The sequence below is a fragment of the Nerophis lumbriciformis genome, linkage group LG33, assembly GCF_033978685.3.
Source record: "Nerophis lumbriciformis linkage group LG33, RoL_Nlum_v2.1, whole genome shotgun sequence".
In the NCBI taxonomy this organism is placed as follows: Eukaryota; Metazoa; Chordata; class Actinopteri; order Syngnathiformes; family Syngnathidae; genus Nerophis; species Nerophis lumbriciformis.
The window spans coordinates 3,848,222-3,862,976 of NC_084580.2; the positions used below are offsets into that span (position 1 = coordinate 3,848,222).

The following is a 14,755-nucleotide window of genomic DNA, read 5'->3' on the forward strand; positions in this document are numbered from 1 at the left end:
ATACTGCATGAATAAGCTCTGCCATAGCATGAATGGAGCTCAACTTCCTGTTGTTGGCATTGTGTGCTCTAGAAGTTGAAAATAAATAATCAGCACCTCTGCTGGTGGCAGCCAGTAATGCCCTACATTTTGCCTCAATATATTGTATTCAAATGTGCTGCAATATACTTGAAATGCCTTTTCTTCTAAGTATTTAGGATTTGAAATGCTCCATTTTTTAAGAAAGTTGTCTTATTTTCCTTTTATCTGTGTCTGTGGCACTGTTGGTGTTTGTTGCAATGCTTTAAATTAAAACCGCTGTTTTTTTTAAAAATTAAATGTATAACGTCATGCCTTACATCCTGTTTGTCAAATACTCACAGGTAAAAAACAATATTTTGCTCAATCATTTGCGATTGTGACTTTGTTCATAAGGCTCCAAAAGAACTTTGAATACAAATAAGGACGCGATAATTGAGAAAACGGTGTGGCACGGCATCATTGTACAGTATGAGTCGAGGTATCCTTTTTTGCCACAGTAATTACTAAAATTGTGGAAAGAAAAAATATTTTTGCAATGATTAAGGTTATGGTCTTAGTTTATTTTGAACATGCATACAGTTACAATGTGGTACATCAAGTTTAGGAAAACCTCTTTTCCGTCTCATATAGCATATTAGTTCACTTCCTGCACTCTATCTATTTGTATCTATTATTTGAATCACAATTGATCACATTTTGTCCATAAGTAACTCATAATTATTAATTAGACAAATTATAATTATATCTAACCTACCAACAGTTTACAAACTAGTCAAATTATATGAAACCATGTGTTAATCACAAAGATAATCAACGCCCAGGTCAGGCTGATTACAAAAATAGATACTAATCAAATATACTGCAAAAGAAGAAACTCAAACTATGCAAAACAAATGTACATGCAATAAAAGCAGTGCTAAAATTAATATTTTTTAAACTGAATTTATAATAATATCAAATGCAAATGGCAATACAGCTTGACCACTTAAATCATAATTTTTGCTCTTCAGAAACTTTTTTATTACTTTAGGTACTTCTTCTGTTTGTTTGAGATTGTCATTAGTGCCACAAGTGGTGGAAAATGGTATTACAGCTGAGTACCGCTGCGACCCATACGGACCACGGCTGAAAATCAGTTATTTTTTGGCGGTACCCTAGTGTGCGGTCGCGGCCCAACAATGGGGCCCGGCCTATAGTTATGAAACGCTGCCTTGGATGGGACTGGACAAATTGTTTGCTTTACAGGTATGCACATGTTTGTTTATTAAACATCATGCTTTTTTAAACAGCTCAACACGAAATGGACACAAACACTCTTTTCCTGACAATAAAAAAAAAATACCTGCAGTGCGCTGGTGTCGTGTCAGATATTATGTCCCCGACATAATTTGTATCTCCTACTGCTGGAACACTTGCATTCAGAGGGGTGGTGTCACACTTGCGTCTTTACAGTAGATACTAGTTTAGTGCATCATTAACACAAAATGTGGATTGTTACGATCGCGCCTTGATTTAAAGAAAATTGTCAATGTAACCTTTTATATACCTGTGATCAAGAAATGCTTCTAATATTCTGTACACTATGTGTTGTACAAGTTTTATTATATGTATATCTCTGCATGACACAGTCTTAGTCTTCTCTAGTTTGTAATAACGTGTAATATTGCTAGGCAACCAGCCTGCTAAAGACTGTAATTGAAGACTCAACCAGAACATGTTAGAGGGGAATATACATTATTATTATTATACACTACTATTATTATTTTAGCCTCCCAGAAAATGCGCCCACCTCTATAATCTTCAATTATCTTCTTAACAAAATAAGGGTTGTATCATCTAATTTTAAATCTTTTACAACTTTACAAATGTTGTTTATTTAAAGATTAAACCAATTAGGTGCTGGTATTGATCGCTGATCTTGTGACGCATGCAGATAATATAATTATAATGGGGGATTTCAATTCCATATGAATGCCCTGTCAGACCCTCTGTGCGTGGCGCTCCAGACTATAATTGATAGCTGTGATCTTAAACAAATAAATGAACCCACGCCACAGTTAATGCTGTCACAACTACAACTCTTGCTGGCGTACTGCCTTCGGTAATGGCACCATTCCCAAATTATGTGGGCTCTACCGATAACCTAAGCGTACCCCTTGTTCACAGAAGCAACCAGAGCTCTCAAACTATCATGTAGAAAGCTGGAACGCAAATGGTGTGCAACTAAACTTGAGGTTTTCCATCAAGCAAGGAGTGATAGTTTAATAACTTATAAACACGCGCTTACCTTAACTAAAACCAATTACTACTTCAATCTCATCCGCCTCAATAAAAACTTTAACTCATTAGAAAGGAGATTAAAGATAACGCATCCTAGCTCCAACTGGGTTTTATTAACGCAAATACGAATGTATGTACGATGGATATTGCTCTCCAAAATAATCTCTCTTTTTGAATAAATAATATTAGAGAATTCCTGCGACTTGTAAATGGGACAAAACAAACTACATGTTTACTTGACCCACTTCCTGGGAAACGTATCAAGGAGCTGTTTGTAATATTAGGACCCATCCATTTTCTACCGCTTGTCCCTCTCTGGGTCGCGGGGGGTGCTGGGGCTTATCTTAGCTGCATTCGGGCGAAAGGCGGCGTACACCCTGGACAAGTTGCCAACACAGATAGACAGACATCATTCACAATCAACCTATCCCCAGGTGCATGTCTTTGGAGGTGGGAGGAATCCGGAGTACCCGAAGGGAACCCACGCAGTCACGAGGAGAACATGCAAACTCCACACATAAAGACCCCAAGCCCAGGACCATCGTATTGTGAGGCACAGGCACTAAAATATATGCCACCTCTGCCAATATTAGGACCATCAGTGCTAAATATTATTAACTTACCACTTTCCCTTGGTACTGTTCTAGCATTCAAAATCCTCCTCTGCTCAAAAGACCTAACCTCGATTCCAACCTCATGGTCCCACCTTCCCTTTATCTCGAAAATCCTCAAAACATTTGGTGCATAGCAGCTAAATGAACACGTAGCGTCTAACAATCTCTGTGAAACCTTTCAGTCCGGTTTCAGGGCAGATCAGCCCTCGCAAAAATGACTAATGATCTATTGCTAACGATGGATGCTGATGCGTCATCCATGTTGCTGCTACTTGATCTTAGCGCTGATTTTGATACCGTCGATCATAACATTCTATTAGAACATATCAAACATGTATTGGTATTCCAGACTTAGCCTTTTTTTGGTTTAACTCGTATCTTACTGACAGAATGCAGTACGTCTCCCATAATAATGTGACCTCGGAGTATGTTACGGTAACGTGCAGAGTTCCACAGGGTTTGGTTCTTGGCCCTGCAGTCTTTAGCATCTATATGCTGTCGCTAGGTGACATCATACGCAAGTACGGTGTTAGCTTTCACTGTTATGCTGATGACACCCAAACTAAACTTAAACCATTAACATTACCATAACTATGTTCATGTTTCTGACTCCAATGGTCAATCTAAATGTTATTTTCAAAAGCAATGTTCTCTTTTTGCTGGAAACCATTTATGTCGTTCCATTATTAGGCCATCAGAAGTCAGTGTTGTATAAAGTATTGCTTAAGAGGTGGCACACTCGATTAATTATCTCATAAAGTGGTTCAAATATGACACATTATTTTATGTCAACATTAACCACGTTGTACCTGAATGCATCATGATTGTTGTTGATTTAAGCCGGGGGTCAAGCAACCCGCAGCTTTAGAGCAGCATCTTTAGCGCTGCCCGAGTGGCTCCCTGGACCTCTTTCAGAGATGTGTGCAAATGGAAAAAAATTAATACAAATTTTAATTTTTTGTTTTCTGTAGGAGAACAAACATGACACAAACCTTCCTAATTGTTACAAATCCCACTGTTTATGTTATACATGCTTCACTGATGAGAGTATTTGGCAAGCACTGTTTTGTCCTACTAATTTCAGCAATCCTTGAACTCACCGTAGTTTGTTTACATGTACAACTTTCTCCGATGCTGCCACAGAAAGACGTTTTTTATGCCACTCCTTCTTTGTCTCATTTTGTCCACCAAATGTTTTATGCTGTGCGTGGATGCACAACGGTGAGCTTTGTTGATTTTATTGATTTGCTGGAGTGCTTATCAGGCATACTTGGTCGGTGCATGACTGCAAGCTAATCGATGCTAACATACTATTTAGGCTAGCTGTATGTACATATTGCATTATTATGCCTCGTATAGGTATATTTGTGCTCATTTAATTTCCTTTACTTATGTCCTCTGTGTATCTAATTTGTCTTTGCATGTCTCATGACACATTATCTGTATGTAATATTGGCTGCATTTCTGATAGTTGTTTGTGTGCCATGTTGTTCCAGACCACAGCAAGCGTTAGCCAGCTTGCAAAGATTGTAATAAAATCCATTAGAAGAAGACAGCCTGCCGTTTCCTTAAACTTGGACACACACATCTATACTTTTGGCCATTCTGAGCCAGTAATTTCCAGAACTCATCTCACCCGCTGAGAAGCCTCCATTTTACTAATGATTTCCAATGTTGCAAAAATGTGCAGAATAAAAATTTAAATACAACATATCTGTCAACGAAGATTTGCGTCAGCCTTTGATAGTAGGCTGATATAGCTAATATTGACGCTTACATCATGTGTTGTCTTCATTATAATACGTATATAGGGATTTTATTTTTTTTGCGGCTCCGGGTAGATTTTTTGTTTCTGTATTTTTGGTCCAATATGGCTCTTTCAACATTTGGGGTTGCCTGATTTAAGCAGATGCAGCATTACCCTTGTTGATTTATATATTTCAACCATTTACACTGTCTTCTGCATTGTTTTATTTAGAACTTGACGTTTTGGGACATGATCAGAAACGTAGAAATGATGTCATTCTTAAAAAAAAAAAATGACGTCACAGATATACGGAATCAAGCCATTTCAACATGACATCACAAAGAATGTACACATTACATTAGTTTGTGCGAATGGGATGGCAGTGTTTAGTTTAACGATTTGTACACCACATAGGCCCATTTGTTCATTTATATAAACATTAAACAGTACTGTTATACTTTACTTAGGTGTCTTAATTTAATAATAGTCAGGCTACACGTTTCAACTCAATGCCTCGGATCGCTCCGGTTTTAAAACATCTCCGCTCTCGTGACGTCACACACTGAGCGCAGGCTACGGTGGCTCTGACAAGGCAAACAAGTACATGACAAGTATGACGCAATCAAGTAAGTTTTGCATTCAATGTCACTTGCACAATGGCTCCGCCCTCAAAATAGGGTCTTGATCACGCATGCGCAGTTTCCAACCCTATATTTTCTTCTGGTGTCACAGCAGCGAGGTTGTCCTTCCTGTCATATAGTCCGCTTACATCGTCAATACTTCAAAGGTAAGACAACAACTTTCGCAAAGGTTCTGTGTATGTTTTACTACATTTCGCTTTGGTAGTAGTAACTGTCAACACGTGTTTTTATTTGGTGCATAAAGACGACCAGCTGTCGTCACGCGTACTCTATCTATCACGCCTGATGATAGCACAAACTGACCATAATTGATGTTGGCAACGAAAGGCTGGATATGTAATGTATATCTTCCATAACACTATACAGAATTGAAGAAGTTTGCTCCTATACTTAAAGGTCAATATGCTATCTGCTGTTATCCGTTGGTCGGCATTCCCGCCACCGCAGCCTATAGGCACACTCCTTTATTCCCTAATATTGCGCAATAAGAAACCGTTTTGGTACACAGTATAACATCAACACCATCACTTGCATGCAGTACATGCTGGAATTATCATCGATATATGCTTAAAATACTAACTTGCAGTAGTTAAACTGTTACATCCTGAATTACTTTACATCTGTGGTGTCCAAAGTGTGGCCCTGGGGCCATTCGGGGGCCCGCAGCTAAATTTTAACAGCCCACAGCAAATTCTCAAAATACTATTAAAAGATACATGAACAATTTGAGTAGAAGAGTAAATACAAAGTTGCAATAGACTTAGACAAACTTTAATGATCCGCAAGGGAAATTGTTCAACACAGTAGCTCAGTTACAATGATGGAAAGTGTAAGGATGGAAAAGACAATGCAGGTATAAATAGACTAATATAGCGATAAAAAAATCGAACATATATACGAATATATACATAATATGTGTACAGAATAATGTATATACAGATATATTACATTATGTCTATAACATACACCGTATTTTTCGGACTATAAGTCGCAGTTTTTTTCATAGTTTGGCCGGGGGTGCGACTTATACTCAGGAGCGACTTATGTGTGAAATTATTAACACATTACCGTAAAATATCAAATATTATTTCGCTCATTCACGTAAGAGACTAGACGTATAAGATTTTATGGGATTTAGCGATTAGGAGTGACAGATTGTTTGGTAAACGTATAGCATGTTCTATATGTTATAGTTATTTGAATGACTCTTACCATAATATGTTACGTTAACATACCAGGCACGTTCTCAGTTGGTTATTTATGCGTCATATAACGTACACTTATTCAGCCTGTTGTTCACTATTCTATATTTATTTTAAATTGCCTTTCAAATGTCTATTCTTGGTGTTGGGTTTTATCAAATACATTTCCCCAAAAAATGCGACTTATACTCCAGTGCGACTTATATATGTTTTTTCCCTTCTTTATTATGCATTTTCGGCAGGTGCGACTTATACTCCGGTGCGACTTATACTCCGGAAAATACGGTATACAATATATACCAATGACCATGTACAATATTACAGTATATACAGTATATGTGACAGCAGCAGCATAAAATAGAGAGTAGATCCATCAGAAAATAGAAAATAGACGTTAAAAACAAAGAGAAGTAGCTAACATGTCAGGTGTCAGGTGTCAGGTAATAGGCAGGTATCATCTATTGCTGTATGGCGAGTGATTATACAGCTGGATGGAGTGTGGAATGAAGGAGTTCTTGAATCGCACTAACAATACAAAGCTGCCATGAGGGCTGTTTTCTATTTAAAATTGTCATTGTTCCAAAACGACAATGAATCCCAATCAATGTTGTGAATTATTGACCTAGAGGCTCCAATTACTTCACATCAAATTATACTCTGAAATGTTTTGGGGGTAAATGATTGCGTATTTTGTGTGTTTGCAATAAAAAGACAAAAGTTTTCTGTGACATAAAGGGTAAAACAGATAAACAACAACAACAACAAACCCATCAGAAGATATTATTATTGATGGATAGTTGATCTTGTACGGAACCCCTCAAGGGACATGGATGTTTTGTGAGATCTCGCAACACTTTTTGCGAGATCTCGCAAAAGGTTGTTTTCCTATGTCAGTAAACCGGAAGTAAAACAGACACAGTGATGGAGGAGCGGGAGTCTACCCATCATCTGTGCTCTGTTGTGGGACCATGATACGTCAGTTGCAACCATGGAGAACGATTTGGAGCGGTTCTTAGTGTCTAGAGAGGTCCCAAAAGAGGACATTACATGAATGAAGAGAGACAAAGTGAGCATACATTTCCGGTTCACCATCGCTGTGTCTGTTTTACTTCCGGTTCACTGACATAGGGAAAAAACCTTTTGGGAGATCTCGCAAAACATTTTTTCCCCTCCATGTCCCTTTAGGGGCTGTGTAATCTTGAGATTAATGCGTTAAAAGTAAACAAACAAAAAAAATATTCATGACTTTTTTTTAACAACTTAATGAGTGGGACCCTTTTGAATCCCGAAGAATTTTTGTGGGATTAAAAAAAACATTGCTCAAAAAATAAAAATGAATAAAAATCAATGTTGTTATGAATTATTGACCTATTTAAAGGCTTCAATTACTTTACATTAAGTGTTCCACCTTGAAAAAATTTGCGGGAAATGTGTTTAAATAAAAGGGCATAAAACTACGGAGCCCCTAAAGGGACATGGAGGGAAAAAAATGTTTTGTGAGATCTCCCAAAAGGTTTTTTCCCTATGTCAGTGAACCGGAAGTAAAACAGACACAGCGATGGTGAACCGGAAATGTATGCTCACTTTGTCTCTCTTCGCATTTTTTTTCCTATGTCAGTGAACCGGAAGTAAAACAGACACAGCGATGGAGGAGCCTACTCATCATCCGTGGGAGAAGTTTATTGATTTCTATTTTAGTATTGGCCTAACATATAAAGACATCAAATCGTATTATGGTCCCACAACAGAGCACAGATGATGGGTAGGCTCCCGCATGCTCCAGCTCCTTCATTGCAGTGTCTGTTTCACTTCCGGTTCACTGACATAGGAAAAAAACCTTTTGCGAGATCTCGTAAAACATCCACGTCCCTTTAGGGGCTCCGTATAAAACCTGTTAAAAAAAATAGTTTAAAAAAGTAAACTTCAACAGAGAGATCTTAAGTTGATCTAAAGATACAGGTGTTGAAAAAATTAATAAACATTATTAAAAAAATAATTAAAAAATAAACATGAATACATTTTTTTTTAATTTAACAATATAGGATTTATTTATTTTAGCATTTTATGACTAAGTTAAGTTAAAGTACCAATGATTGTCGCACACACACTAGGTGTGGTGAAATGTATCCTCTGCATTTGACCCATCCCCTTGTTCACCCCCTGGGAGGTGAGGGGAGCAGTGGGCAGCAGCGGTGCCGTGCCCGGGAATCATTTTTGGTGATTTAACCCCCAATTACAACCTTTGATGCTGAGTGCCAAGCAGGAAGGTAATGGGTCCCATTTTTATAGTCTTTGGTATGACTTGGCCGGGGTTTGAACTCACAACCTACCGATCTCAGGGCGGACACTCTAACCACTAGGCCACTGAGACCTTTCCGGGTCCAAACTTGAGGGAGCCTTAAAATGAAAAATATCAAAATGGCCCCCCGCATGCTTTGTTTGTTTTTCAGGTTTTTTCAGTGTCAAAAGTTTTGACATCCCTGATTTTGATGACGTTCATGCTATAAAAGCTCTTCACCTTATAATTATTATTTTTTTACACACTGGACTTGTATCACAACTAACTACACATAAACTAAATAAAAATATATAATTGAAGCTATTTGCAATGTTAGCACAGCATGAAAAACGGCACATTTCCTAAACAAAGTGGTGTAAAGAATGCATCTGTGTCCTTTTGTAGACATCTGGCCGGCGGTGCGCCACTTGTTCTTTTTGTTTTATCTTTTTGACCTTTGAGCTCCGTCGTGTGGACACGTTGTGTATGCGGAGCAGACGGAGCGTACATGCAACAAATGTGTCCCCGAAAGGACAATTAAATACATTTAGATGTGATTCAGTAGCGTTGAAAGCTGGACGACCCATTTTAAAACCCCCCAGTCACGTGTGTTAGTGTCAGGTTCACTCAGGCACTACATTTAGAAATCGAGAGAGAGAGCGAAGAGGGGTTAAGAGTGAAGGTAAAAAGGTCTTCATGTAACCTGCCTGGTCCTTCCCTCTAGCCTTTGTAACGTTGTTGACGTGTCCCAGAAGTGTTAATCAAGGCAAGTCTTCTGCATGTGTGGCACTTTTTTATCTACCTGTCATGCAAGTGTAGAAAGAAGTAACCGCTGCATAGTAAGACACATTCCTCTCTGCACATTAGAGATAGACACGGCTGACTTTGAAGTGTCCATTTTGTTTTTCATTAGTATTGTCACTTTAGCCATGTTCTTACTTATGGAAGTAGAATTGTCTCACATCAACTTATATATATCAATATGATATTAATACATATGCATATATTAATACATATACAAATACAAATGTGATATACAAATAAATAAATAAATTGTATAAATAAACATGTATTTGTAAATATATTTTTGAGATTAGAAAATATATACAAATACAATTTATAAATCTAAAAATGTGACATACAAATAAATCAATAATTTGTATAAATAAACGTGTTATTGTAAATATATTTTTGAGATTTGAAAATATATACAAATAAAATTTATAAATATAAAAATGTGACATACAAATAAATCAAGAATTTGTATAAATAAATGTGTATTTGTAAATATGTTTTTGAGATTTGAATATAAATATGCTTGATTTTTTATTTGTATTGAATTTGCATATGTGGATCGCTTTTGTGTCGATAAGACATTCCTCCCACAAACCAGATGCACAAATAAATGTGACCTACGCACTCCCCTGAACAACCAGCAGAGGGCATTGCAGCTAGAGCGGTCTGGGTCACAGAGCATTATATGCATTATATGCAAAATGCCCGGAGTTCTCTGCACAAAAACAATCCACGTTTTTACAGAGAGAACGCACAATGGGCCTGAGCTAGCTAACGTCAGCGTTGTATTAGCTAATGCTAATTCATCCAGTTAATCTGAAAAACCGTGCTAGCTGCTTATTTTATTGTATCAATGCCGTTTAATGACCTTGTCCCGATGTTGATACTGATTTCTTATCAGTGCAATGTTTGTCAAATCATGCCAAAAGTCATGCCGTAATATCACCCTCCCCAGTGTGCCTCTGATTGGCTCGCCAGTGTCTGACCATGTCTGCACGCTTGTATTTGTATATTTATTAATACATGCATATATATTAATATCATATTGATATATATAAGTTGATGTGAGACAATTCTACTTCCATACTTACTGAGCTGCCAAGACAGATATGTGTTTGTTAGTTGTCATTCTTTTCCTTTTTACCATGCATCCATCCATTTTCTACCGCCTGTCCCTCCAGTCCAGGGGTCGGGAAGCTTTTTGGCTGAGAGAGCCAATTTCTTATTTTTTGGGGGGTTATAGCGCTTTTCTACCTTCAAGGTACTCAAAGCGCTTTGACACTATTTCCACATTCACCCATTCACACACATTCACACACTGATGGCAGGAGCTGCCATGCAAGGCCCTAACCACGACCCATCAGGAGCAAGGGTGAAGTGTCTTGCTCAAGGACACAACGGATGTGACAAGGTTGGTAGAAGGTGGGGATTGAACCCGGAACTCTCAGGTTGCTGGCACGACCACTCTCCCAACTACGCCACACCGTTAATTGTTATGATCCGCTGCCCGGATCATATTTTTTGTTTACGTTTTCAAGATACTTGTGTTTTTGGTTAGTTTTGGACTCCTTGAGTGCCTGTTTTGTACACCTGAGTTTGTTGCCATGGCTGCTTATTATTTTCACCCGCCGCGTTTGTTCCCGACACGCACCTGTTTGTCATCACTGACATTATTATTTAAGCCTGTCCTCCCTGTCATTCGTTCTTGCTTCGCAGTTTGTTTTCATGCAACAGTTGACGACTTTTGTTCTGGCTCTGTACCTGTTAGCTTCCACGCTAAACTCCTTTTTTACCTTCTAGCTCCCATGCTAGCTCTTTTAGTTTTTGCCTTATGTGCTATGAGCACCCTTTTCTTTGTTCCAGTATAATTTATTCCGGTAAATAAATCATTTCTTTTACCTTCACGCTGTGTCCGAAGTCCGTTGCATCCTGGGAGAACGAAACCCCGCATCACCATGCGCCCCGGTGGTTACAGTACGAAGCAAGCAAGAAAAATTTCTCTCGCGACGTTCTTAACGGAGGTAGAAGAAGGTGCGTGGATGGTCCTCCGAGCGATGGAGGCAGAGACGCTCCGCTGCAATCCAGATGACGAGATGATTTGGGGACCTGGAGGTGTTCTGGTCCCGATCGACTCCATCTGGCCCGGGGAGGTCCGCTCTCAGCCCGCTCGCACGCGTCAGCGAAGGCGGAAGTCGCACAAAACGGCTTCAGCTCGTGACAGAGACGCGCCACCCCCGCAATTCTTCCCTCCGGAACACAGCCACCAACAAGCAGCCCAGGATTCCCCTCCTCAAATATTCGGTAATTATTCTGATCACTTTTCCAAAGAGTTATCCAACTGGCCTGTCAATCACTGGGACTGCAGCTATGACGTCATCCCATTGGCGCCCCGTAACGACACGCCCCCTGATGACGCGCTCTCGTCTATTTCTGATGACGTCATAGACAAAGACATTTTTTACATTCGGTTCATTCTTTCTGTCAGCCATTTACAAATGACTTTAATTCTAAGATTAAGCATTATCAGGACATTTTTTTTTAAATATAAGTCTAGTCAGTCCCAGTCACATTCTGACTTTCAAGCTCAGCCCCCAATTACTTTGGCCCCACCCCCTATGGCTCAAGCTCCGCCCACTCCTCTGTTTTCTCCCTCTTGGTTGTCCCTACAGTCCACTATTGAAGAGCAGAATAGACAATTTGGACAATCAAAAGGGGAGGAGCCTACCCACCTCCTCACCTCCTCCCTCCCACCCCTAAAGACTGTTCCAGACTGCTCAAAACGCGTCTGGGATCCGCTTCTTGAGGGGGGGGGGGGCTAGTACTGGGTGCTTTGCTAGTGGGCGGGCACAGCTGCGCCCAGCCAAGCCCAAACCTCCATGCCGGCCTCCGCCACCAGACCTTCGGCATGCTAAGCCGCAACCCCCGGCCAGGCCACCTCCGCCAAAGTCACGCCCAGCACCTGCTCCAAGGCTGGTTCTCGCACCAGCACCGAATCCAAGTCTGGTTTCCACACCAGCACCGACTTCAAGTCTGGTTTCCGCACCATCACCTGTTTCCACGACAACGACAGTCCGGACGCCTGCCACTCTGACGCCACCATCAACCCTGGTGGTCCTGAAAACACCATCCTCTCCACCTCCTGCTCCATCGCTGCAAAGCACACGAGACCCCGCAGAGACCGACCAAGTAAAAAGGGCATTGCACCAACAGGCCAAACAACTTGGACAACAGGAGGAACAGTTTGGCGTTCTTGGGGCTTGCGTCAACGCCATGGCGGAACGCCAAGACGCCCGCCTTGACGCTTTGGAGAGACAGCTGGGAAGTATTCTCACCGCGCTGCAGGTGATGATTCCCCCTACGGCCAACCCAGCAGCCCAGCTGAGACATCCACCACCCGCAGATACTCCGTTGCCTGATTCGCCCTTGGCTCCGCCCACGCCGACAGACGAGCCGCCTGCACCGCCTCTGGCTCCGCCCACGCCGACAGACGAGCCGCCTGCTCCGCCTCTGGCTCCGCCCCCACGCCGACAGACGAGCCGCCTGCTCCGCCTCTGGCTCCGCCCACGCCGACAGACGAGCCGCCTGCTCCGCCCACGCCGACAGACGAGCCGCCTGGTCCGCCTCTGGCTCCGCCCACGCCGACAGACGAGCCGCCTGCTCCGCCTCTGGCTCCGCCCACGCCGACAGACGAGCCGCCTGCTCCGCCCACGCCGACAGACGAGCCGCCTGCTCCGCCTCTGGCTCCGCCCACGCCGACAGACGAGCCGCCTGCTCCGCCTCTGGCTCCGACAGCGACCACGCCTTCTGTTTCCACGGCGACGACGCCTTCTGTTTCCACGGCGACGACGCCTCCTGTTTCCACGGCGACGACGCCTCCTGTTTCCACGGCGACGACGCCGCTTCCTGCTTCCACGGCGACGACGCCGCTTCCTGCTTCCACGGCGACGACGCCGCTTCCTGCTTCCACGGCGACGACGACTCCTCCTGCTTCCACTGCGACGACGACTCCTCCTGCTTCCACGGCGACGCCACCTTCCTCGCCCTCATCGTCGTCTCAGCGACCTCGAGTGGTCTGGCTGCGCAAGCGGCGCTCTCTGAGGTTAGTGTATGGACGCCAGTGGCGCAAACAGCAGCGACACCCGAGACGTAGTCGTAGAAGTCTCCGGCTGCTGAACTTCTGGCGCCACTCACGCCCACCTTCTCGGCAGCCACGAATGTGGCCTTTCCGTGGTCGCCCGCCTCGCCTCCGGCAGCGGCGTTCCATTCGCCGCCGCCACCTGAGTCGTCCCCGGTGGATTCGGGGACACGTGGCCTGGCGACCCTCCGCCAAAGCCTCCCTCCACCCTCCCTTGACTCTTGAACTTTGTTATAGTTGAGGGGGTTTTAGTTTTTCCAGGGGACATCTGGAATCTGTCCCTTAAGGGGGGGGTACTGTTATGATCCGCTGCTCGGATCATATTTTTTGTTTACGTTTTCAAGATACTTGTGTTTTTGGTTAGTTTTGGACTCCTTGAGTGCCTGTTTTGTACACCTGAGTTTGTTGCCATGGCTGCTTATTATTTTCACCTGCCGCGTTTGTTCCCGACACGCACCTGTTTGTCATCACTGACATTATTATTTAAGCCTGTCCTCCCTGTCATTCGTTCTTGCTTCGCAGTTTGTTTTCATGCAACAGTTGACGACTTTTGTTCTGGCTCTGTACCTGTTAGCTTCCACACTAAACTCCTTTTTTACCTTCTAGCTCCCATGCTAGCTCTTTTAGTTTTTGCCTTATGTGCTATGAGCACCCTTTTCTTTGTTCCAGTATAATTTATTCCGGTAAATAAATCATTTCTTTTACCTTCACGCTGTGTCCGAAGTCCGTTGCATCCTGGGAGAACGAAACCCCGCATCACAATGCGCCCCGGTTGTTACAGTTAATATTGCTAAGATAATATTTTTTAACACTGAGTACAACTAAATGTGTGCATTTTTAACTAAGACCAACATTTTTTGAGTATAATAAGTCTCCTATACATTTGAATAACATTGTTATTCTGAAGCTAACCAATAATAAATAAAATACTTCATACCATTAATGCGACTTTTTGAACAGGTGCGGTAGAAAACGGATGGATGGATTAAAATGCATGAGAATGTTTTACATCTTGAATGTTATTTTTAACACTGTGATTACC

General features: G+C 41.9%; 1 protein-coding gene across 1 annotated transcript in view; it reads left to right on the forward strand.

The window, feature by feature from the left end:
- The first annotated feature begins 5,061 nt into the window (after positions 1–5,061).
- vdac3 (voltage-dependent anion channel 3) overlaps positions 5,062–14,755 on the forward strand; it is a 35,020-nt gene continuing 25,326 nt past the window's right edge. Inside the window, exons 1-2 of the mRNA XM_061928871.1 lie at positions 5,062–5,288; positions 5,395–5,449. Coding sequence (XP_061784855.1) covers positions 5,267–5,288; positions 5,395–5,449 — 77 coding nt within the window. The 5' untranslated portion in view covers positions 5,062–5,266. The remainder of the gene's footprint in view (positions 5,289–5,394; positions 5,450–14,755) is intronic.